Genomic DNA, 25,630 nt, shown 5'->3' on the forward strand with positions numbered 1-25,630 from the left:
AAGTTGGAGGAGCCCAGGAAAGGAGATGCTAATACTAATGGAGAGCTTAATGCCACAGGACCTTGATCCCTGCTCTAGCAGTTTCTGATATTAAAGTGGAAAGAGCAACAGTTTTGTAAAGCAAGTGATCTGGTCCTTCCTGCTGTATGGCTACCAGTTTCATCTTATTACATTCTATCTCTGGTGTGAAGGATTCAGCCATTCTATTAGTAACCCCATGGAAAGCTTCCTTGGAGATGTGGAAGTGGTAATTTCAGTGAGCCTTTAGACTGTCCTAGGAAGATTATTTCTGTGTCCCGAAGAACTGTGACAATTTCTGAATTACCGTAATCTGAGAGAAACTTATAAAAACTAACTCATATCGGATTATTATTCCAGTGTTGTGTTTCATTTCTTTTTCAAACTTGTCTGTTCATTGCAGTTGCTCTTCTTTATGGAAATTCAGTATAAGGAAAAGGAAAGAACGTTTTGTGGGGGGACTTGGCTCTTTATATGACAGGGTCCCCAGGTAACATGAATAGCTAGTGGGTGGATTCTTTCTTTTGGTCAAAGCACTATGGCAAGATCTGCTGAGATTGGGAGTTTGGGATGCAATAGCTCTTTTGTTAAGGCAGCTGATTCCTGACTCATCTGGGTTCAGCCAGCATTAAGTCCCCAACCCTGGCTCAGTCAAAGGTGTAACTTGCTCAACTCAGCTCAACCAGGGCTCTGCCTGCTCAGCCAAAACTAGCTGAGACAAGGCCGGTGTAACTTACCCAAAATGAGCATCCTGGTGGCATGACATGGGCAAAACCAAGAAGGGAGAGTTTACGCTGGATTCTAAACCCATTCAGCTAGATCATGTGACCTGGCAATCTGGCATAAACACACCTTTCAAGAGTTGTTTTCCATTTGGCAGGCTTAAGTAGAGCAGCAGCTCTGCTTCTAAAATGAGGCTTGGATCTGGTTAAACTTCATTCCGGTTTAACTTTGGTTGGCTTTACTGTAGCTTTTTGTGCAAAGGGTTGCTTCCTAATAGGCAATGGCATACTTTGAAAAACAGAACTGCAAAAATTAAACATAGCCATTAAGCCAAACTTTTAAAAATGCATTCATAAAAACCTCAAAGGAAGGAAGTGTATTTATCAAAATAGATGTTAGGCTGAACCAGTGTGGTAAAGTCTACAGTAAATCTAAGTGCTATTTTGGGGCTTCATTACCTATTCCATTCACTCCTTTTAATGTCCTTTTAATATTTTAGATTACTCAAGTTCACCTTTCACAGCTGTAACAACACCCTTGCTTATGAGAGAGTCCATGTCAGCAAACATCACTAGAACAACAGAATAAAAAAAAATGAAAGTGATGAAAACATTTAATAAACATTATCATATCAAAGTCCCACCTGCCTGTCGCTGATATGCAAACTAGCTGCCCTCATCATCCTGTTTAGCAAGCATCTGAAGTGGCCCTGTCCATGTGCCAACATACTGCATAGAGTGAGCGTGGGAAAGCTGTGGCCCTTGAGATGCTGATGGACTCTATCTCCCATCTGCCTCAGCCAGCGTGGCTTATGGTAAAGGAAAATGGGAACTGTAGTCCAGCAGCAACTGGATGACCACAGCTTGATACTGCATCTGAGGTCAATCCACAATCCTGGGACACTTCCCAGCATGCACATTTTCCCTGGGAAATAGGCAGTACTCATGCAACGTTCATGACAGGAGGATGGATTTCAAGTCTTCCAAGTGAAAGGGAAGGCTGGGGAGATGGTAAGGTGTTCCTTTGGGGAGGAGAACCTACGAAATTGCTCTCCGTTTGGACTGACTACCTCAGCAGCACAGAGATGAGGGGGTGCAAAACAAGGCATCACAGAGAAAGTACTATGGACAGGGTTCCTTGCAGGGTTCAGCCAGGGGACTCTATTAAAGCAGAGTTGTTGTTTCAGCAGTCATACACAGACTGAGCCTTAAACAGGAACCCCCCTTTAGCTAGTTTGGCCTTCTATGAGAATGACCAGTTTTCTTAAAGGGACTTTAATGAACATTGACTCTGACAGTGAAGGACACTGGTCCTCTGAGCAGCACAACCTCAACTGGTTGGATAGATACCAGCACAATACCATCTACTACTGCAAGTGCTTCTGATTTGGTAGTTACACCTGGGACAGCTTGTTTGGACAAATTGCTCTCCCTCCTGCCTGGAATCCATGGTCACAAAATTGTATGCAGCGTAAAAGTGCTTGCAGTGTTTCACCAATTTTAAAATCTTCACCTGCTCATTCCCACGTTTGTGTCTTGGGAGGAATGAGTGTGGGATGTAAAACTGCAGTCAAGTACAACATTCCTACAGTAGACATGTGACTTGAAGAGGGTGTGGTCTGTTGTACTAGCATGGAGGAGCACACGGCCTCCATGTTCTGATCAGTGCATATTAAATAATATATTCTCTCCTGCCTCTCTAATCATCCCCACAATGAGGTGTGTAATAAGAATGCCTTTGTGGAAGAAAAATATTTAGGAGCCAGGAGGGAAGTTGTCAGAGGTTGGACTGCTTTTAAACTGGTGTTGGGTGCCTCCAGTCCACAGGCGCACTAAGGCCCATCATGTCTCCTCCTTTGGCTGACCAAATTATGGAAGCCCTCTCCACCCATCCTTCACCTGACATCCTCAGCTTGTTTCTGATTTTAACCTTTTAATATGGTTTTTATTATATGGTTTTATGTACCATTGTTGTAAACCACTCTGATATATATGTATGAATATCAGCATATAATTATTTTTCTAAATAAATAAAGCCAGGCCTTCAATGGAACAATTGGACGCTTCACGTGGGCCCCCAGTTGTCCCTTTGCTGGAGCAAAGCATGCCTTGCTCAAGGAGAGGGGAGAAGTTTCTCCTTCCCAGTGCAGCTCTTTGAAGCCATGTTGTGCTGTTCCTTTGAGTCTTTAGTTTTGAAGGTTGAAAGGTATGTCATGAAGTGGCTTGCGAAACATAGGGCGGACAACCCCCCCCCCCCCGCTTTGTGGTTCACATGTTTGGGAAATGTATGAAGGAATTTTAACAGAATTATGTCATGTGATGGACAGGTGGGTTGCCCTGTCCATCTATCAAAGCTGGCTAATGGGGTTGGACCCCAAAGGTTCCCCACCATGGTCTTCCAGCTGAGGATTCCGATATAATTGTATTTCTATCTGTATATCTATTTCTCTACTCATTTACATAGAATGTGGTCTTTGTAAACATAACACACACTGCGTGGCTAACATATTATAGAAATATGACACAATACAAAGCAACACAATAGCTCAACAATTTATTTGGCAGAAATACAAATAACATTTTAAAACATAGGCATGTTAAAATAAGCAGCACAAGATTTAAATCTCAGAAGACAAAATGCTATCAATTGAAGATGTCCATTAATACTATGCAGACACATTTGCTGTATTGTTTTCAGTACCTGCTATAAAAACTTCTTTCAAGCTGACCAGATGTCATGAACCCAAGCCATTTATTGGAACCTTAAAGGTCAAAACCAGTACTTGACCTGGGCTTAGTAGAATACTGGAAACGTTATTGTAAGTGAATAGATGGATGAGGTTAGGAGGATAGACAAAGAACAGTCTGGAGGCATTTTTCTTTCTTCCAATGGGATTTCCTAGTTTCTAGGTCCGAACAATGAGCAATTACACTTCTCCATGAAATAGGTGATGATTGGAGCTGAGACCAGGAGAAGAAGCACCAATGAGGAGCGGAGAATCCAAATATAGGGAGGTATTGTCTGACCTGGATCGACTAGCAAAAGATCAGAAAGGTTTGGGTGTCTATTCAGATATGACCAGAGACAGGTAGATAAATCAGCAGATAGACATTAACAAGTTCCCTATGGTTTGATGCTTTTTGGAAGAATATGCAAGTGTATTATAACAGTTTTCCACTCTGATTATAAATGTTAATGTGCATCATAACAATGGGTTTGATTTGAAGTAAAAATCAATGGTTATGACATAATCAATGGTTATGACATACTCAAAGTATAACTTAGCTGGATGGAAGAACACATGTAATCTTTCATGCATTCTTCAGAAAAACATGAAGTGCCAAAAGAATTGAAACAAAATGGACTTGAGATGACCTAAGCCCTACTGCTAGAGGCTAGAGACATAAATTATGAATATTTTTAACAGGTTGCAAAAGCATCACTCTTTGATAAGCTGCCTAACAGCAATGACCGCTCCCCACATCAAATGGGGGGTGCCTTTCGCATGGTTGTGTGCAGCTCCCCGGATCCCAGTGCAACTCCTGGTAGTTCAGGCTGGCTTCATCCTCCCCAGGCTGGATACCTGGAGGTTCTGTGCCAATCCCGCCTGGGGAGGTGTTGCCAGGGTGAATCTTACCTGCAAAGCGGCAGTTGGCTCCCACCCTGCCCTCCCTCAGTTAAGTCTTCTTTTGCAGGTTAACCTCTTCTCCACAGGTACGCAGGCGCTGCTACCTCAGGGTTACTGTTGAAGGGCCGGAAAGGAATTTTCCTGCATTGGCAGGTTTTGCCTTTCCCGTAGAAAAATGTCACAACTTTGGCGGTTTCAGGCCTTGGGCGGAATCCTTTAGACTATTTTCCTAAATGGGGGTGTGTGAAGCGGTGATCCACCCCCCCTTGTGGCGGTGATACCAGGGTTCCCCGTTAAAGGGGTCTTGAGGGAGGCATTGTCATTGCTCTCCCCTCCAACGGCAGTGAAATGGGGGGCAGGCTCTGTGATTGAACATATGTTCCCCAGAGCCAGCCCAATCCCCACACATTCTGGATAACCCTGAAGTCTCCCAGATCCCTGGCTGGGGACTGAGAAGGATAAATGCCCAGTGCCTGAGCCAAAGTCTCCCTACATCTGAAACTTAATAAAGTTGGGGACAATTTTAATCCCATAGCACATTGTCTTGAGTCATTATTCCGCTCGGGGGTCACTTGTGGTTGGGCGGACTCCGCCTGTGCATTTTAATAGGCCATTGACCAGTGTTCCTGGAGAAGTGCCATCATCTGTATGCTACTGGCCAGGTCCTCCAACATTTGTTGCATAGGTATAAAAACCACCTATTTTTGTTTAGATAAATATATGAATATGCTCCAGGGAAGTCTGAACATGCTCCATGACTATGATTAACTTTTGTGGTAGGGGAATAGAAACCAAATGGGTGGGGAATTAAATGGACTGTGTTGGAATATAGCATGACTGGGTAGTTGGAACTCTGAACAGGACTATCCCACCATGCAACATTCTCTTGCAGGTCCCTTCCTAGTCTGAGTGTTTCTACAACCTTACCTGACTGGACAATCAGATTCTGAGCAACACTGAGGGCAGATGTCTTCTCTTGGTTCTTTGCATCCTTCTGCTGGTAACCACAGGAATATTGGCCAGCGTTCTTCAGCGATGCATAGACTATGTATCGAGCATATTGAGATGTTGCTTTCTTGAATGAAACAGGAGCCCCATCTTTACAGAGAAAGTATCTGGTCACCACAACCTCTAATGGAGCCGTACAGAGTACTGCGATAATTTCCCCTTCAGGAACCAAAGTTGAATTCAAGAATAAACCAGGAGCAGGAAGTTCACCTAGAGAACGAACAAATGGAAGAAATAAAGAAAGAGCATAAATGAATACAGAGAGTAAGTGAAAATGTAGTTGCAATAGAGGGTGAACATTTGAGTAATTATGTGGAATTAGATTGCTTTATCACCATTATTTTTGTCTTACTTTATTGCTTTTTAGCACTGTTCCCCCCCCCCCGTAATTATTTGTTGTATATTGCCTTTAATTATTTCTTTTTGTGGAAAGTGGCATGCAAGTGTCCTACTCTGTTTTATTTATTTAAAGCATTTTAATGCCACCTCAATTTTTATTTAGAAATTTGAGGTTGTAAACTATTAATTTAATTTTGAAAATGTAAATAATAATAATAATAATAATAATAATAATAATAATAATACCTTTATTGTCATTGTACAACCTGTGTACAATGAATTTAAACGAGCCTCCCCCCCAACACTCAATCTCTTATTGAACAACACACCACCTCGCAAGTCAATTTTGCTATGTTATTTTCCGTTCAACAGCCTAACAGCCCACAAATAGAAGCTATTTTTTAGCCTGTTGGTATGGCTGATTATACTTCTATATCTCCTGCCCGAGGGTAGAAGATTAAAGAGGTGATAGCCAGGGTGTGAGTCATCCCTGAGAATTTTTCTTGCTCTCCTAAGGCAACGATCCCTTGCAATGATTGTATGAAATACATAGAAGATTAATAGTTAGGTGAACAAAAATATCTTACGAGGCAATCCTATGTCAAGCTTCCAATAGGATGAGTATTTTAGGATGCAGCAACTCTGAATATTGGCCAGAATTCTTTGACAATGCATAGACTATGTATCAGCATTTTGGGATTTGCTTTCTGGGATGATATAAGAGCCCCATCTTTACAGAAAATAAATTTGGTCAGCACAACCTCTTATGGACAAACATATAGTGCGAAGATAATTTTCACTTCAGGAACCAAAGTAGCATTCAATAAGAAAAGAGGAGCAGGAGGTTCACCTAGAAAATAGAAAGAAAGAAAGAAAGAAAGAAAGAAAGAAAGAAAGAAAGGAAGGAAGGAAGGAAGGAAGGCAGGCATAAGTGAATGCAGAGAGCAAGCGATAACTTAACTGCAATGGAGGACGAATATTCGAGCAGTTCTGTGAAAGTGCGTAGATTGATTTATCGGCATTATTTTCTTTCCTAGCACTCCTTTTTGTGCTCTTTTATATCGCATCTTAACGTGTTTATTAGTTATACATTGATTTTAGGAATGTGGCAGTACACAAACACACAGTCCTGAAGTCCTTTACATACTTACTGGTGTGCACAGGCTCAAACTCACCTGTTGAAGTGCAAAGCTCTGAATCTTGGTAATCACCCAAACACCAGTGATTTGCAAACATAGCACCTGCAATGACATTCATGCAATATATTAACACTATGTTTTAACAGGAAATAACAAGGGCAAAGCAATGATTTAAGAATTCTCCTAACCTACTATTTTTACTTCAGCTTTTTTGGACTTGCTTAAGCGTTTTCTAGCAATCCCTGGTAGTTTCTAATAACCATATTCGTGAATTCGCTTCCCAGTTTCCCAAACTTACAGAGAATCCAGAAGAGATTCATCAGGGTGGAGGAGTTGGCTTGTCAATCTGACATTGCCACTCTTCTGACTCTCAGGTCCTTCTACTTCTCTCACAGACGAGATGGAAATGATCAGGACTTTTGCAGCATGCATGTTTCTGTCCCCTCCCTCAGGGCTCACCCTCAGATGTGGCTGCAGCTACAAGTCAAGGATGTATAATTTTTACACCATTCCTTCTGATGAACTATTCAATGTATCTCTGACCCTCAGGCACATTTACTTAAAGACAATATTTGATGGTCAGAAAGGCAGCTTTTCATCCATTATCCCATTTAACCCTCATTCAGAAACCACTCTGAAAATTAGTAGCTTAGTTCACGTGAAAGAGAGAAGATTCAGAGATTAATTGTAGTGGAAAATTCCTTCTTAGGATATAAATAGGAAACATTTTTCAGGATAAAATGAGTGGGGCTGCACCCCAGCAGCTAATGCCCAAGATGGAGCTAAAGCATGTACACTCCCATGCACACAAACCACCCCCATGTAGCATGGCCACCCCCATGGCCTATCAAGACTGCATTGAGAGACCTCATGGGCCAGGTGTATGCCACAGGGCCTCGATCCCCATTCTAGCAGTTTCCACTGTGAAACTGGGTAGGGCAAGTCTGCTCACCCTTTTGGCATGGCGGCATTGCGGGACAGCAGAGGCTCCACTAAGGCCTCAATGAGGGAATCATGACATAAGTGCCCTGTCCAGATAGGCGGCAGGGGTGTAATCAATTCATTGGGTCTAAACATTGTATTTGGCTAATATTATATTTCATCCTGGTGATTGTGGTTCATTGATTCAAGTTAATTTTTCTGTACATTGATATTTTTGCTCGATTGTCTAGGTCTACCTGGGTGCTAAACCACAGAGCATAGGATTTGCTGATCAGAAGGTCGGCAGTTCGAATCCCTGTGACGGGGTGAGCTCCTGTTGCTCGGTTCCTGCTCCTGCCAACCTAGCAGTTCAAAAGCACAAAGTGCAAGTAGATAAATAGGTACCGCTCCTGCGGGAAGGTAAACAGCATTTCCGTACGCTGCTCTGGTTCGCCAGAAGTGGCTTAGTCATGCTGGCCACATGACCCGGAAGCTGTACGCTGGCTCCCTCAGCCAATAAAGCGAGATGAGCGCCGCAACCCCAAAGTCGGTCACGACGACCTAATGGTCAGGGGTCCCTTTACCTGGGTGTTCAGTAGGCATAGTTAATCCATTCTGAATTTGTTTCTTACCTCACCGTTTCAAAGTCCTTCTATAGAAGGCATTGGTAGAGTGTGGGAGCTTTCTTTGGGGACTAGGTATCTTATCTCTGCTCAGCAAATATGCCACGTGCTAATCAGCCTGAGCCCGTATCCCCACTGCGTACAAGGAAGGGCATATCCCGCAAGCCACAGCAGCAGCACATGGGCAGGCAGCAGGGACCAGCCAACAGGGGCCTACTGCAGGCAATGAGTATGCAGGTGGTGCCAACAATAGGAATAATAGCCCAAGCAACTGCTAGTCTGGTTCAACCCCCGAATGTGAATGCAAGAAATCGATGAAACTCTACTCTCAGGAGACCTAATATGGGCTATAATTAAGGACTTGCAGACGCTGCACAACATGTACCCCACCATATGCCTTGTATGGTCAGATATGCTTGAGAGACAACAATGGCGCAAGTGGGAATCAACCGCACTTGGAAAAAGGCTACCTGTGCAGTTAGGCGCCACATATTGCAATGGGGTGGCTGTGTGATTCAGCACTCCAACATTACATTCTTGGAAGAGAGTCTGTTCAGGTCTGATGGCATGCACCTTTCCAGGAAATGATATTTGGTTGGCAGACATTGTAGGAGGTATCAGGTTTTGGATGCAGATGTGAGTAGTTTGGCGGTGAGTGTTTTGCTTGATTGGCAGTTGGGGCATTGGAACAATCCTTTGTCTTGGGTGGAGGGGAGGTGGCAGTCTCCGCCTGCCGCTCTAAACACTGGGGTATCCCATTAAAGGGATCTGGGGGGAGTGATAATTTCTGCGTGCCCAGGCGGAGCCAGGACCGATGGCGGTCCCTTTGGGGGGTCACCTTATTTGATGTAAGTCTTAGGAACCCCAATCTTGATTAATCTACGTGTCACTTCTGGTGGGTGGGCCGGAAGTATTTTGATTGCCCCATGCCCAAGCCAAACCTCATTCATACCACTCCCCACAGGATGAGATAAAAGGTCTTCAAGAGGTTATTAAGCAACTCACTCAAAAAGGTAACGCTACACCAAATTCAGTCGCTCCTCGGCCACCTGAACTTTGCATGCAGAGTAACTGCCATGAGCAGAGCTTTCTGTGCACACCTGGTGCAGTTAAGAGAGAGCTTTCAGTCTTCACATCACAGGGTTCGCTTGGGTAATGCAGTAAAAGCTGATCTGCTCATATGGCTTAAATTCCTTGATAATGGCATATCTCATTGGCAGGACATTCTGGCCACTCAGCGTGATTTCCAGATACACTCTGATGCTGCATGTTCCCTAGGTTTTGGGGGTTATTTTATGAGTAGTTGGCCACCCCACTGGAAGGGTTCTCCTATCACCTGTGATCTTACATTCCTTGAATTCTTTCCTATTGTGGTTGCCATTCACCTGTGGGTTGATGTTTTTAAAAATCAGATTTTTTTTTTTAACATAATACCTGGCTGAAGAATCCTGTCAAGTTTCATTTTGAAACCATTTTCTCATATCACTGATATGGAATTTGCCCTCTCACTACAAATAAGCTGACAGTTGACTTTCCCTGGGTGGTTAGTATGTGGCATTCCCCACCCGCCTCCAATCAAAGTTCATACTCTTGTGTGATTTGTTGTTTCCTGCAAAACTGCAAATCTCACTTGAAATCACTCTTTTCCCTTCAGTCAGGAAGTGATTATTTTCAGCACCATTGTGGTTGCTTCAGGAAAAGGTATGTATAAAAAGTATTTTTCTGCCATAAAAGTGGGGTAAACATTTCATAATTCTGAATCATATTGCCAGCTCAGTAGACTGAACTTTAATACAAATCTTTAATACAAACTGTATACCTTTCACTTTTATTTTGGTGATTTGACCTTTGTTATTATTTTAACTTGTTGATTTTTCTGGTTTTGGTTGTGAGACACCTTTTTTGGGCTTTGCCTAAAATGTAATAAAAATGGTGTAAATAAATAAATGCATTGAGGTAAAATTCACTATTACTGGTGATTTTTTTCATATTATTGGTCAAATTGCACATCTCTCTGTAGTTTCTATAAATCCCTGGGGCATGCCATTAGCATGATATACATAGAGTAGCTGCTTATATAAAGTGTATTAGATTGGCCTGCCAAGGATTCTGCTTCACAAAATGCACTCAATATTTTTCTTAGTGTGCATTTTTGAACCATGTAAAGGGAAACCTCAGCCAAAATTAACTACATTGTTTACAATGGAAGTGTTGAGTAAATGCTTAAAGTTCTCCCTTTGAAATTATTTGTAGCTAAAATGCTTGAAATTACACCTTGAAGTATGAATTACCTACATTCAAATTGGTTAACAACCTTTCAGGGTTTTTTAATTTTTAAACGTGAAAACAATTCATGACAAGTTGGTAGACCCATTTAAAAGCAAGTTGTGTTGCAGAAAAAGCAAACAAAAACCATGGAGATTTAGCTCAGACTTATCTCATTCTTTTTAATTTCTGCCTTTCAGGCATGAAATTGTTATACTTTCTTTTCTGGATTGCTGATACTGTGAAGCTGATATTGGGAAAATGGCTACCCCTTGGAAGTGTGATGCAGCCTTTAAAATCTAAAGGTAACTTAGATTAAAACCAAGTCAAACTTTCTCAGAAAACTTTTTCTTTTTCTTTTTTTAAAATAATTTTTATTAGTTTTCTTTTCTCATAACAAATATCCAATATCATTACTAAACATTCATTTTCCAATTACCCCCTCCCTGTTGACTTCCCTCAACTTCCATTTCTGGTTTGTTACATCAAATGATACATTCTGCTGTTTGTATGTAATACTATGTTATCCAATTGCTGTACTTCTTCTCTGTAAATAAAGTTGTAAATGTTTATTTAAATCCTGCCAGCGAGTCCATTTCTTTTTGTTGTTTCTGCAAATATGTTGTAAAAGGTTCCCATTCTTTTTCAAAGTCACGATTGTCCTTTTCATGCAGTTTGTCCATTAACTTTGCTTACTCTGCATAGTTCATCAACTTTTCTTGCCATTGTTCTTTTGCTGGTACAGTGGTACCTAGGGTTACAGACACTTCAGGTTACAGATGCTTCAGGTTACAGACTCCGCTAACCCAGAAATTGTACCTCGGGTTAAGAACTTTACTTCAGGATGAGAACAGAAATTGCGTGCCAGCGGTGCAGCGGCAGAGGGAGGCCCCATTAGCTAAAGTGGTGCCTCAGGTTAAGAATAGTTTGAGGTTAAGAATGGACCTCCGGAACAAATTAAGTTCTTAACCCAAGGTACCACTGTACTTCTCCGGTATTCCGATTTTGTGTTATTAAAATTCTTGCTGCTGCTGTAGCATACATAAATAATGTCTGTTTTTCTTTCAGCAACTCTTGTCCTAAAATACCTAACAAAAACGCTTCTGGGTTTTTTAAACAAAATTTTGCAATCTGTTCTGAATATATGGCTTGGATTCCCATATTAATTTTTTCTCCAAATTCCATTTCTTCAAGAACATTTTTCATAAAGCCCCGAGAAACATTATCAAATGCTTTTTCTGCATCTATAAACATAAATGCAGCTTGCTTTTCATTTCAAACTTCCAGGTATTCTATTATGTTTAAAACATTCCTAATATTATCTTTCTTTTGCCTACATGGGAGAAATCCTGCTTGATCCTGGTGTATATATTCTTCCAAAAAAAATTTCATTCTGTTGGCTAAAATATATGCAAACAGTTTGTAATCATTATTTAATAATGAAATGGGCCTATAATTTTTAACTAAAGTTATGTCTGAATCTTGTTTTGGGATTAATGTTATGTATGCCTCTTTCCATGTTTCTGGGACTTCCCCTGTTTTTAAAATCTCATTCATCGTGTCTCAGAATACTTTTTTGAGTGAGCAGGGAGATCATTCTTTCTCACAGCTCAGGAAGAAAAACAACCTTGTAGAGTTTTCTACAAATGCAGTAGAACAACTGCTGCAATAATAAAGTTGCCTGTGAGAATCAGTGGTGGAAAATGTCATTTTCTGGTCCCCTATATCTATATCAATGTAGTGCCCTCCAGATCTTGTTGAAATACAACTCTCAACACTCCCAGCCAGCAGTCTTCACTTATAGTCATAATACCAAAAACTTTAAAGTCCAATTCATCCAAAAGCAATATTTGAGTAGCTATGTCCTCACAGAAAAGCATAGGAAAAAAATGTTTATGGGTAAGTTAATGTAGTACAAACCATGGAGAGGAACAATGAATAATGATTTGGTTTTGGAGTGGCTTTAATCATTTAATGTAGTTATAGAGTCCATCTAACCCTGAAGCTTGCATTAAACTTTTTTTCTTCCTATCACAGAGAAGCAGGAAGATTCCCAGCCGAAATGCACTGACAAAAGGGAAGGAATGAGTCTAGGTAAATATTACATTCCATACTATGAGGGACGACAAGGTAGTATGAATAATTGTTTGCCTCTGGAAATGCTTTAATAATTTGAATTATGGGTTATTAAACTGTTGGGTCAATGGGTTAGCCCACCTTTTGAATTCATTACACTGAAATCTTAATGAAAATATAGTTAAAATAAAATACTTTTGAATAACGTGTCTGAAAATTACAATGTTTTTATTTATCTTGTTTTTGACAATTATTATGGAGAACTTCATAAATGTATGAAAATACTTGTTGCAGATGTAGCTTACACATTCAAGATAGTTCCTGTCTTTGACCCACAAATGAACTGTGAAAATTTCCCTTTCTAATAAGGCTACTCAGTGTCAATTTAGCTTCCTTACACCCCCTGAGAAAACAAAATATCTCCTAGATAAACCCAACCTTACTTTGGAGAGTCTTGGCTTATCCCAGATTTATTCCAGAGGTCAAAGTTTTCACTATGGTCAGTCATCAAGCAAATCAATCCACCTTCTAGCTCCATAGCATTTCCTCTTCCCAGTAAACAAATCTTGTAATGATCCATAGTTTGTCCGCCTTTGGTCTCCAGCCTCCACCCATCTCAGCTCTCACCTGTGGCTCATTGAAGCTGTCAGCATGAGACAGTGGTCACACCACAAGAATGGATTCAACTGGCTGGCTTAACCAGGAGGGGGTAGCTGATGGGTCTCAAACCCTGAGTGAGTTAGGGACTTAACTTGCATGCAAAGACATGCTTCAGTAGATTGAGTGGACCAATAGTGGTTCCAACAGTCAATAAGGCAGTTTCTGCACGTGCTGTAGAGGGAAATGAAGGGCAGATAGGGCTCATCAATCTGGGAGGGTGATCCATCTAGGAGAATGAAAACTCTGATCCCAAACCTCTGCTGCCTTATGGGACATCTTCAGGAGAAGAAAAGGCTAAGGAGTAAACCCTACACAAATCTGGAGATGAGCTTGTAAGATGGTTGGATGGCATCTGGTACACCTCCTTTCAGCAACTCCTTTCAGCAACTCCTGCAGCCAAACTGGTGCCAAATGTATTGCTGTGCTTTCCTTTGGACCACAAAGTGAGGCTGAGAGTTTGGTCTTGTCACTTGGGCAGCCCAGGACCTCCATATACACTGCCCAGGCTTGTGCCTCAGAGAGGTCACTTCAGTGCTGTTAACACAGCAAAAAACAATGCAGTTTGACTTCATCCTTGGAGGCACACTCCATTGTCTCTTGCGACAGACGGATGCCAAGAACTGCTGATAACACAGACTCCCAGCTTTCCATCTCCTCTGTCTCCCCCCTGCTTGACTCTTCCCCATTGTTTATAAAGTACCTGCTGTGGCTTTGTGTCTTGTTCCTGACATCTCCCCAACATCCTTTACATGCAGATATGCATGTATATGACAAATCCTTCTATATTTTAATTGTTCCCCCTGATAAGAGCTGGAAGGATTTTCTTGTCATGTTCTGATTCATTATAAAAGCAATTACAAGTGATATAGGAAATAGCAGAATGCTGTGAGTGGAGTTAATTGCACAGGTACTTCCCATAAATGTCCCCATTTTTAGCCAGCAGGATGGAACTGCAATATCTTTAGTTACATCCTATTTTTAATGCAATATGGCCCTCATCCCAAACTGTCTATCCATGAATACTTCACCCCTGTCTTTAACCGGTTTTATATTCATTTGTTTTTTCTGCTTTTCAGACATCATTCCGACATCATTTCAGTTTCCTGACTTCATAAAAGCAAAAGCAAAAAGTCTTCAAGAATATGCACACAACATGTGGCCTGTCAAATCTATAGGTACTTTAAATATATACATAACTCACACAGTAAAAGTATAGGCAACCCATTAACTATGAAATTCATGTTTTTGCATAACATTTTCCCCCATCAGTTTAAAGAATTGATGATTTTGGTCCTGGCTCTAAACATAATCAATGATACCTAACCTGAGGCAGAAAGGGAGAAAGCATTCTAGAGGGAAGAACTGGGCTTAGAGGACATATACCTTCTGTTTTGCCAAATAAATAAAAACGCGTTATTTTAGATTCAGCGGCAATAACACTAGTGAGGAAAAATTCAATGCTTGAATACAGAATAATATGCACATCAAAATGGTCTTTAAAGAGAATAACATGGCATAAGCAAGATAAAATACTTACCCATTCAGTTATCAGCAGCTTCAGGAAACAATAACAAAAAAGGATGCAGTACACTGAACCCTTCTGAGCAGGGTCTACATATATCAAAGCTCCAAGGGCAGACCCCATCAGGGAGATTTATACACCTTAGGCCCTTAGTGGTTACATGCTGGCTGGCCTGATATCCAGATGCCTCACACCTATTCCAGAAGCTATTGGGATGGTGCAAGGGATGTTATATCACCTGCCGGGTGATGTAGGCAAATAGGCAGGGCCCAGCATAGTTGATTAATCCTGCAGCTCTACTGCTTCTGGCAGTCACTCAAATTTCAACTGGCCCACAAGAGCACCCTTGCACTTCCTGCTGGCACTTATCCCTGAAGCACAAACAGAAATCAAGACAATAATGTCAACCAAAACCCCTTGGGAGTCCTAAAGGGCTTGATCCTTTAGGATGTGCCAAACAACAAGGAGGAATAATTGTACAAACCAGTTGACCTACCACCTTGGGGGGAGGGGATCATCCACAATAGGTTTTCTACATCCTCTCTTATATTTAGGCTCCAGGTTGTACATATGTTGCACTTCCACTTTGCCAACTGGAAGACTGAAAAGTGCCATCTCCTGGTCCTAGAGTCATAATTACAATGCTGATTTTAAAGCTGATTTCATCCACATGTATGTCTTAAATGTTGCTCTTGTTCTGCAACAGAACGTTTCCTGAGAAAATGCTACGAAAAGGCGCAAAATGCATTTAAAGGTAGGTTACCTTAAGTAATTCCAAATATTGTATTGCAGAAGAATAAGAAATTATGTATAGATCTATAACTACAGTTAACTGAAAGCAGAAACTTCCAAGCTCCTTCTCCTGGATGAATTGGAGAAGGGAAGGGAAGTGTGAAAAACAGAAGGAATAAAGCTGGAAGGAATTCCAAACCTTTTGCTTCCACTTTCAGTCAGCTGTAATTTGTCATGACACCAGGACATACAAACTGCCTCTGCTGTTTTTCAAACACTATTCCCTTCTTTATTTGTGCACCGGTCCCTGACTTTGTGAGGCCATAGGCAGAAAGCTGAGATTTTGAAAACACAAGGTGACCTTTCAAATTTATAGGTACTTTAAGTATAAGGTTGACATTTTAAAAGACCAGCTAACACATATAGTAAATATAAGGAAATATCTGTGTCATTCACACTTTTCTACAGACATTTTAGTCCTATTTGGAAAAAGAATATCAGTGATTGCAGATACCTGCATCCTATAGAGAGGAATAGGGCTTAGAAGACATGTGTTCCTTCCCATATTTAGGCTTCCAGGTTGTCTATATGTGGCACACCAATTTTGCAAACAGTTGACGTGATCATTGCCACTACCCAGTCACGTAGCCATAGAATTGTAGAGTTGGGAGGGACACTGAGGGTCATCTAGTTCAACCCCCCTGCAGTGCAGGAATCCATCCAAGGTACGATAGCTTCACTAATTCCAAATATTGCATTACTGAAGAATCAGAAGTGTTGTGTAATTGATTGAGTTGTATAGTCCTCTGACTAGCAATTCTTGAATATGAAAGTGAATGCTTCAACTACACATGTGCCTTCTAATAGCTCTCTTGTAATGTGTTTGACATTTGTTAAAAATCTCTCTAGCCTTAGAGTCCCATCACCTTCCTTTAAAAAACAGTCAAAACTTGTCTTCCTCATAAAACAAAGATAAACAGTGCTTATGTATCACTGATAAAACATTTGCTACTGTTTTCTTACATTATATTCTCCCAAATGATCTTCACTGCTGGCATTATTTTCCCAAATGAATTTATCCCCCAAATGAATTTTGCAGTCACTCCTGCTCTGAGATGGTGGAAGCACTATCATAGATTAGAGGCAAGCTTTCAACCTATTCTTGTTTAGATAAAGAGATTTTCATCACCAAGGACTTGGGTGATGTTTCTTGTTTGCCACCTCCTGTTTCATTATCGAAACAATATCCAGCAGAGCAAGAAAGTCACAAGGGAACAGCAATCACATCAGAAGTTACACAAACTCCTCCTATGGCTTCAGGATAACATAATTGGGGGGGGGGTGATTATGTAACAAGTGAAAGCCTCCTAAAGAGCAAGACTGATTAAAAAACCCCATAGGGGTCTAGCTCAGCAGAGGCAGAGCTAGCTGCTCCGGCACCTGGAGCAGCCCCCAGTTGCGGGGGCAGGGCTAGCCACCTGCAGGGGCGTGCCGGTGGCAGGAAGCGTCCCGGGGGTGTGCCAACTGTGACAATGTCACCCTCCCACCCGCCTCTGTAGCTCAGGCCTTATTTAACTTTCCCCTTTTTGTTTTTCAGGCATTTCCTTCTATATTCGTGAATTTGTAAGGTTGATAACAGAATGTCTACAGCTTTTGAAAACCAAAGGTACTTTAAGTATACGATTGACATGTTAAAAGTACAGATCATCTATTGCAGGAGTGCAGTGGCCCTAGCCTGGGGGCTGAATGCAGCTCTCCAGGCCTTTCTAACTATCCTTCAGGGTTCTTCCCAAGTTATGCCCCTGCTCTGCACCCTCCTTGAGTGTTATGTACTGAAGTTTTCACCCTGGGCCAGCAGGGGGGTACTGTAGGTAGTTTTCACTCAGATCCACATTTGCAAATAAGGGATTGAAAGTGATGTTCAGTTGGATAGTTCCAGAAAATGGTTATTGTTGCGTTATAGTGGAGCTCTATATAAGCAGGCTGGCTGAACCCTACAGTTCAGTTCTGGCCTATGAATAAACAAGAGCTGTTTGAAGAATCGCTGTGTTGTCTGATATGTTCACCCACAACTTAACATTGAGTGTTTTCGTCTGGCTGGAATGTATGCTTGAACTACAATAAAGGCTCATGCTTGCCAAAACTAAGAGCTACGGGCATGAGTGTACTAGAAACCCCTGGTTTTTATAAATGGAATGAAACTTGCATTTTTACAATATGAGTAATATCTCTTGCGGTTCTTACTACCATCTCTGGCCTGGGCCACCGCTGGCACAAAGCCCCCCAGGTTGTGCACAAACATGGCCCGTCTATGAAGCAGAGTGAAGCAATTTGCCTTGGGTGGCAGATCCAGCCCCCTGCCTGCCCGCACTGCTGCACTGACACCAGCCCTGCTGCGGCTTTGCCCAGGCCACTGCCACTGCTGCCACAGTGCCCTTGTCTCCACTGCTGTGCCCCTGCTGCTGCCCCGCTGCATCATGGTTGGCAGTGCACGCACGACCACGAGTAGGGGTGCAGTTGTGGCAGGACCAACGGCAGCACAGATGCAACAGTGGAGGGAAGGAAGGGGAGATGAGGGGGGTCTGTGGGGGAGGGCATTTTGCCTACAGTGGTCATATGTCCAAGGCTACCCCTGGCTGCCCAAGAATATATCCCTTAGTTAGAAAAGGGCTCCAGAACTGTTATCTGTTAGGTGGAAAAACTGAACATCCGTTCTATTCTATCCTCACTTTGAAGAAATTGTGATATTGGTCTGGACATCTAAAACAAATCAATGATTCCATACCCTCCAACATTTCTCCAATAAAAATAGGGACATCCCATTCCATAATAATAATTTTACTATTTTTTGCCCTACACATCTTACTGGGCGGCCCCAGCCACTCTGGGCAGCTTCCAACATATATAAAAACATAATAAAACATTAAACATTAGAAAAAAACACACTTCCCTATACAGAATTGCCTTCAGATGGCTCAGGGTAACTCCATACCCTCCAGCATTTCTCCAATGAAAATAGGGGCATTCTAAGGAAAAGTAGGAAATTCTGGGATCAAATCGGAAACTGGGACAGCTTCTCTAAATCAGGGACACCCCTGGAAAATAGGGACACTTGGGGGGTCTGTGATTCTAGACAGAGGGTGTTGTCTTCAAAGCTACACCAACTCCTCCCATAGCTTCAGGACAACTGCATGGGGGTGGGAAGTGATTGTCTGAGATGTGAAAGTCTCCTAAAAAGCAAGCTTGATAAAAATGGGGGGGGGGACTGTGGAAGTTTAGCTCAGGCCTTTCTCATCACCCCCCCCTTTCTGTTTTTCAGGCATTTTTGCATGCATTCGTGACTCTGTGAGACGGATAGTGAAAAGACTCGTGGGTACTTTAAATATATGATTGTGTAGCATTTTCATTTAACTCTACTTGAGTGTTTTTGTCTGGCTGCAATGTATGCTTGAAGTGCAGTAAAGGCTCTTGCTTGCCTGGGCAAAGAGATATGGGTGCTGGCCATACTTGGGGTGTCAACTTGAATAAAAATGGGGGGCACAGGTAAGCCCCGACCAACATAATCGATCACATGGCATGCCACACACACACCATTTGAATGGCAATGCCCATCAACAGGGATGGGGGATTTGACCCTCTCAAATATTTTATTGGGGCCCTCAGCCTCTAGGAGTTGGCTCCTGTGGGTGTACTAGAAACCTCTGGTTTTTGTGTAGATGGGATGTAGCTTGCTGCACAAATGTAAGATTAAAATCTCTTGCTGTGCCTATTATCACCTCTGGCCCTGGCTACCACTGGCCAAGGATTCAGTTGCCAAGGATTGCAGCTCTTGGGTTCGAAAAGGTTCCCCAAACCTGATGTATTAGGTAGAAAAACTGGATATATATGCACACCATCCATTATTAGCAGTGGCGTAGCGTGGGGGGTGCAGGGGGGGCCGGCCGCACCGGGCGCAACATCTGGGGTTAGGGCAAATCCACGGGTTAGGGGGCGCAAATCCACGGGTTAGGGGGCGCAAATTACTTGCCTTGCCCCGGGTGCTGACAACCCACACTACGCCACTGATTATTAGTGTTGCCATATCTTGAAAAACAGATAAGAGGACAGCCCAAGCCACCCGAGCCCAAATACCCCAGACATTTCCTTTAAAATGTAAAAATCTGGCCAGACAGGCATGTTGACCCCCCAAAAAGAGGAGATGTCTGGGTTTTCCTGGACATATGGGAACTCTGCCTTCTCTTTGAAAAAATGATGATATTGGGATGGAATGCCTCATATTAAAGGGCCTACTGAAGTGAGTAGTGAAATATCAGGGCAAGTTAGTACACAATTTTTATTCTATAAAATGGGATTGCTGGTTTCCCACAAGCTGTATTTTAGAAGAAGCTGCAGCGATCTTCTCTGATGCTATATTGCACACAAATAGACCCCCGTCAGCAGACTACTTGTGAGCAGAGTGATTTCTGTGACTTGTAATCGGGGCCTGGTGAGATTCACAATAGGAATCATCCTTGGTTTCATTTTCATGCTGTTTACTGTTTTAATCTGAAACTTTTCATTTGCAGGTATAATCTATTTTTCATTGTTTCCTGATTTAAAGTCAGAAAATGGTAAGTGTTGGGAAAGACTCTGAACTAAAAGCAGAGGCACTGTATGTACTTTTCTTTGTTTGTTACACAGGAAAATCTTTAATAAAAACTAATTTTTAGAAAGCTGAAAGATTTAAAACAATACATCCAATAAAAATATTAATTCACTTATTCTAAGTTGGTACTGTAGTAAAATACTTCCCCACTTAAACAGCTACTTGATCCCAACTTTCTGTTACAAAATATATCACAAAATTTTAGTTTTCTTGTGGTTATATTTATTATATTATTACATTTACACTGGGAAGTGTTGTTGAGCGTATGTTCGTTTCCTTGAATAAAAAGTTAGCTTCATTGACAATTGGCCCTGCTTCTTCATGCTGACCTGCATCTGTTCCCATATGCATGTTGGGATTAAAAGTGGGTCCAGGGTCTGTAAACATTGATGATACCCCAGTTGAGAATACTAAGTTCAGCTGATGTATGTTGCACATATATCGGTATGTGCTAATAAAATACCTGCTTAAAATTACAACACATACTAGAACTTCATGTTGAAAACAACACATAGTACCAGGAATGAAATACATTGTCTGGCATTACTATATTATATTTGAGGGCTCTGCTTCCTTCATGTCTCTCACAGCTAAGAAAAGGGAGAGGGAGGAGTTTGAGTACAGCAAGAATGGAAGAACAGGGGATGGCAGAACTTTGAGTAGAGGAAGCAGGGATGGAGGGACACTGACAGAAAAATGGTTATTCTTAACAACAGCATAGGTCTGAGTAGAGCAAGCAGGGTGAAACAGTGAGAGGGCAGTGGTGATTTTAAATAATGTCAGAGAAGGAATTTGAGCCACACATTGATTCTAGTTTTATTTTGAAATGCTTACTACATGTAAAATCCATATCTTTTTTCCTTTGCAGATGAATTAAAGAGAGAAATAGGTCAGTATTCTAACACCACCCAGCTTAAACTATCAGTTGATTCTATATTGCAACACTTCTTATCCTCTGGATCCATTGTGTCCAGTAGGTTTTTGTGCTAACAGAAAGCACTTCCTTTACACAAGGATGTTTTTCAGTGTTCCACCACCAAATTTCTGATTTTGGAAGGGGAGGTGAATAATACTTCACTTTAAAGTGTCATCTTTATATTATATCTTTTCTTTTTCAGAACAACTGAAGGCAGAAATAGGTAATTCATATGTAACATTTCACACTAACAAGGGGGAAAATGCATGTTCTTGAAAAAATAGTATATGACAGGTTATCAAACAGAATATGGAAGAGAAGAGGATAGAGAGGTAGTTATAACAGAGCACAAACTTAGGTGAGGGAGTGATTCTTTATCAAGATCTACTAGGATGAGTAGGGTTAAGATCCAGTGGATCTCTGGCTGAACTGATAGGTTCCTGGCACAACTGGGCTATACTGGCATAACTCCCCATTCTTGGCTCAGCTGGATATATGCTGGCATCCCCACCCCCCTCTATCCCAACTCAGCCAGGACCCAGCTGGCTGTCAAGTAACATGAGCAAAATGTGATATACCATGGTAAAGTGTGCATAGAATATGCATATTTGTGTGGAAATAACATATAAGATTGCTTGTGGAATGTGTACATCAGGAAATATTGCATTAATGTGTGTGTCAAGAGAAATCCACTAACAATGCTAATGAATTTTCACGAGGACTTTTCATTTGGGAATGTGGAGAACTGAGCCTTAAGATTGGGAAAATAAGAAACCAAAGTAGACAGATTAGCCGATCCGTGTCTGTTGCTATCTTTCCTTCTGGCAGCTGCCCCTAGGTGCTGATATTCAAAATATGATTGTATCTTGGCAATTAGCTATTTTCCCTTACTGCCAGGAAATCCAACATATTCCTTGTTGAAAACAAAATCATGCCTGGAACACAGGCCTGAATTGGATGTAATGTTATTCATGCCTTTGGGTCTTTTGTTAATAGATTGCAGGTAAAGGGGAGAGAACCAGTTTAGGAGCAGGGTATAGGGATCCTTTCTCATGATGAATTCTGGATACATGTGACTTCGGTGGCGGGGATTGAATGTGAGGGCCCCTTCTATCGAATACTACCTTGCTTTGTTCCCTTACGATACTGGTGCCAGAATGAGGATGGGTCCATTCATGTTTCCACAATTGCGGAAGCAGCCTCTCATTAGAGAACTCCTAACATGCTCTGCATTGCCCATGTGCAGAGAACTGACACGGGTTGAATATTTCTGTGGACTTCTTGTGCCAGCATTCCCAGTGGTTGTGTGACTAGCACTGCCTGTATCACTATTGCCCATGAAACTTCTTTGTCCATTCTTTTGTTCACAGAATTTGCAGGTGTCCATCGCTACAGAGGTGAGAATAACAAATGCTTGGAAATACTAATTAGCAAAATGATAACCAATTAAAATCAATACTGGGGTTTGCAGTATTTAATTATTATAATTAATTAATTAATTATATTAATTAATATAATTAAAACCCTAGTTGTTTCATAGGGCTTATGTAGACCATCCTGCAAACCACACCCCACATCTCTCTCTCTCTCTCTCTCATCCATCCTAGATCCTAGATTTTATTGAAACTTTTCAACATACATTGCAGTAAAAAAAACAACACACTCTGTGTAGCAAGCAGACTGTGCTTGATACTCTGTTTCCCAGAAACAACTGATACAATGGAACCCTAATGTCATAAAGGTTTTTGTGCTGGTCTGGGTAAATTAAAGTGGCACTTACAGTGTCAGAATGTGTGTTTTGTACATAGAACATTTCAAGTTCAATCCCTATCTCTCATCAAAAGGATTTCCAGACCCTTCTAGATTTATTTATTTTTGCCAAGATATGGGATTGTCAGTTCCTCTACTTTCTGATTCAGCTCCAGATGCAGCTTTTAGCTGTATACAAATGCTATGTGTGATTTGCATCTGACCTTGCATCACTCAGGGATGTCCCTGGTCCCAGCTAGCACAGTCAGTGGTCAGGGATAAATGGAAGTGTCCAAAGAGATGCTTCTTCCAAACTTTGCCTTGAATGAAACAAAGCTGCCTTTGGTCAAAGGCAGCTCTCTTGCCAAATCCCCTCAAACTAGATAGCAATGAAAGGTAAGAAACCCTTCACCTTTAGAGTGTTCATATTTGTCTGTCCTTCTATCCCTCCTGACCTTTTCTCAGCTTTTCATATTCATGTTTAAGAGGGGTGCACCATTACTTGTTTACAGATTAGCATAATTTATTTAAAAATCAACACAAAGCCTGCTGCCCCAAATGCAAAGAAGGTGCCAATCATCCTGAAAGAAAGAGGTCCACCTGTGCTGTAAATAATGTACAACAAATGACAACCCATTGAACATGCTGGAACTTTGGTTGTCGAACACTTCAGAAGTTGAACATTTGTCAGGGAGGTACGGTTCTCTCTTCACAGTAATTGCCACTTCACACCATTGACCTTTTTATGGTCTTTATTTACAAGTATTTACAGAAGTCATCATGAGCTAATCACCATTAGTCTGACTCTGTTGAATCAAATTCCTCCAGTGACCTTTTCCTCCATTTCCAGCATCTAAAGTGTTGGAACTTTACGACTCTCCTTTGAACCTGTCTTTTGACCTTGTGTCTGGCTCGAGCTGTTGTAAATCTACCTCCTCCTCCTGATTCAGAGCTTAACCCTTGTGGTGCCTGTGAGGCTGCCTGCTTCCTTTCCACCTCTGACGTTTCCCCGCTGGGCTCTCCTACCCTCTCCTCTTCTGCCTCCTTCATTCCTAACCGAACGCTCTCTTCCATGTCAGGGGATTCTGAGCATACTGATTCTGCCCTGAAAACGTTTTGGCTTTCAAACACTGACAACCCAGAAGTGAATGCTTCTATTTTCAAACGTGCCTTGGAAGTCGAATGCCTTCTGAGGCGTGTTTCTCAGTTTTTTTCAATGGATTTTTCCAACTGGCAATTGCACCTCGGTTGCTGAATGTTTCAGAAGTCAAACAGTCTTCCGGAATGGATTATAATTGACAACCGAGGTTCCACTGCACTATGGACTGAAATAGAATTGCATGGGGGTGGGCATGGGTTTGATACTCTTTGAAGCACACTTCATTTACTTAGAAATTCAGAGTGCCCATCATTGTGTGTGTGTGTGTGTGTGTGTGTGTGTGTATGTATATATAGACAGGTGCCATTTGTAGTTATCTATTTTCAGGCCTGAGTGTGATCTACAAGGGGGTGTCACTGTCCTTAAAGTGTAACACATACCTCAAGTCTGTGCCTTTGTGTTAAGTCCTTTTTTCTTCTTTGCAGCTAATGTGGTCTTGGACCCCAAGACAGCTCACCCAAGACTGAACGTTTCAGATGGAAACTGTTTTTGGGACACAGGAAACATATCTAAGGTTCCTAACTGTGAGGAGAGGTTTGACTCCCATACATTTGTTCTGGCGAAAGAATGTTTTTCCAAAGGAAGACATTACTGGGAAGTGGAAGTTGGCGAGAAAGGAAAGTGGGATTTAGGGGTTGCCTCTGAATTTGCTCATAGAAAAGGGAAGATCACGCTGTCTCCTCAGAATGGCTACTGGGTTATAGGACTCGAAGGTAGGAAAAATTATTGGGCTCGGACAGAACAATGGACCTATCTTAAAGTGAGTGGGAAGCCAACGAAAATAGGGATATTCCTAAACATGCCAGCTGGAAGCCTATGTTTTTATGATGTCCACAATAATAGGAAGTTATACACATTTTCTATTTGTTGTTCTGGGAAGCTGTATCCCTTCTTCTCTACAGGCTCTGTAGCTGCAGAGCTAGACAGCCAGCCACTGAAGATTTCCCCATGGCTTAAAGAAGATGACATTGTTGAGGAAGATGGGAAGAAAGCAAACATCTCAGAGATGGCTCAGGATTAGTGTAAATCTTCCGTTTAATGAAAACAGCAGGAGAGAAGTAGAAGTGGTTTTAAAAAACCTAGACTAAAAGCATCCTTGTTTAAAGGGTTATATTATCACAACTATGGGGGAAAATTCTAACCAAAAGGATGCAATTGTTTTAACATAAAATTTAGAATTTTTTGGTGGGAAAATTCATTATGTAATTACAGAAACAGAATGGATTTTCTGTGTACTTTTCTTGTGACCAGTGTAAATATCTGTCAACCTCTTTACATAATAGTTTGTGTTGTAGCAAATATGAATTGAACATAATTGAACTTAGCACTCAACTATTTGTGTATTAACTGGATTGAACTTCCCTACAAAAAGAATAAAGGAGTATGTGAAAGCTAGTTTTAATGTTTTTTGTTTTGTTTTAAAAGATGTGACCAGTGTAACACTTTTGCAACCTGAAGAATATGTTTGTAACTTAGATAAGTGTTTTCTCTAAAAATATCTTTTTAA

At 41.4% G+C, this 25,630-nt stretch overlaps 2 protein-coding genes across 8 annotated transcripts in view; one reads left to right on the top strand and one right to left on the bottom strand.

Annotated features, from left to right (window-relative positions):
* LOC310747525 (uncharacterized protein) overlaps positions 1 to 7,237 on the bottom strand; it is a 46,396-nt gene extending 39,159 nt beyond the window's left edge. For 2 of the 4 annotated variants that reach the window (XM_083581988.1, XM_083581986.1), the window contains exons 1-3: positions 7,154 to 7,237; positions 6,892 to 6,957; positions 5,297 to 5,587 (exon numbers count right to left, since the gene is read on the bottom strand). In XM_083581988.1, the coding sequence (XP_083438114.1) occupies positions 5,297 to 5,587; positions 6,892 to 6,957; positions 7,154 to 7,175 (379 nt within the window). In that variant the 5' untranslated portion in view covers positions 7,176 to 7,237. The remainder of the gene's footprint in view (positions 1 to 5,296; positions 5,588 to 6,891; positions 6,958 to 7,153) is intronic. The other 2 variants (XM_083581984.1, XM_083581987.1) reach the window with 1 other exon arrangement.
* Positions 7,238 to 9,967: 2,730 nt separating this feature from the next.
* LOC310746704 (E3 ubiquitin-protein ligase TRIM39-like) lies at positions 9,968 to 25,518 on the top strand. Of its 4 annotated transcripts, none has more exons than XM_083580685.1 (9): positions 9,968 to 10,100; positions 10,865 to 10,969; positions 12,702 to 12,758; positions 18,974 to 19,027; positions 20,220 to 20,264; positions 21,168 to 21,188; positions 21,418 to 21,438; positions 22,586 to 22,612; positions 24,549 to 25,518. In XM_083580685.1, the coding sequence occupies exons 2-9, from the start codon at positions 10,867 to 10,869 to the stop codon at positions 25,142 to 25,144; spliced, it is 924 nt and encodes a 307-aa protein (XP_083436811.1). In that variant the 5' UTR covers positions 9,968 to 10,100; positions 10,865 to 10,866; the 3' UTR covers positions 25,145 to 25,518. The 4 variants fall into 4 exon arrangements, with proteins under 4 accessions (XP_083436811.1, XP_083436813.1, XP_083436812.1 ...); XM_083580686.1 differs by lacking the exons at positions 9,968 to 10,100; positions 10,865 to 10,969; positions 12,702 to 12,758 and adding exons at positions 14,483 to 14,575; positions 15,629 to 15,676; positions 17,252 to 17,320; XM_083580687.1 differs by lacking the exon at positions 12,702 to 12,758.
* The last annotated feature ends 112 nt before the right edge of the window (positions 25,519 to 25,630 follow it).

Source organism: Podarcis filfolensis (assembly GCF_964270895.1).
Source record: "Podarcis filfolensis genome assembly, chromosome: 13".
In the NCBI taxonomy this organism is placed as follows: domain Eukaryota; kingdom Metazoa; phylum Chordata; class Lepidosauria; order Squamata; family Lacertidae; genus Podarcis; species Podarcis filfolensis.

What these genes read in the sequence shown, in the direction of transcription:
- LOC310746704 (XM_083580685.1), top strand. Translation starts at nt 10,867, where the DNA reads ATGAAATTGTTATACTTTCTTTTCTGGATTGCTGATACTGTGAAGCTG. An exon ending in GATAGTGAAAAGACTCGTGG is followed by an intron (nt 19,028 to 20,219) that starts GTACTTTAAATA and finishes TTTCATTTGCAG; the next exon opens with GTATAATCTATTTTTCATTG. An exon ending in ACAACTGAAGGCAGAAATAG is followed by an intron (nt 21,439 to 22,585) that starts GTAATTCATATG and finishes TTTTGTTCACAG; the next exon opens with AATTTGCAGGTGTCCATCGC.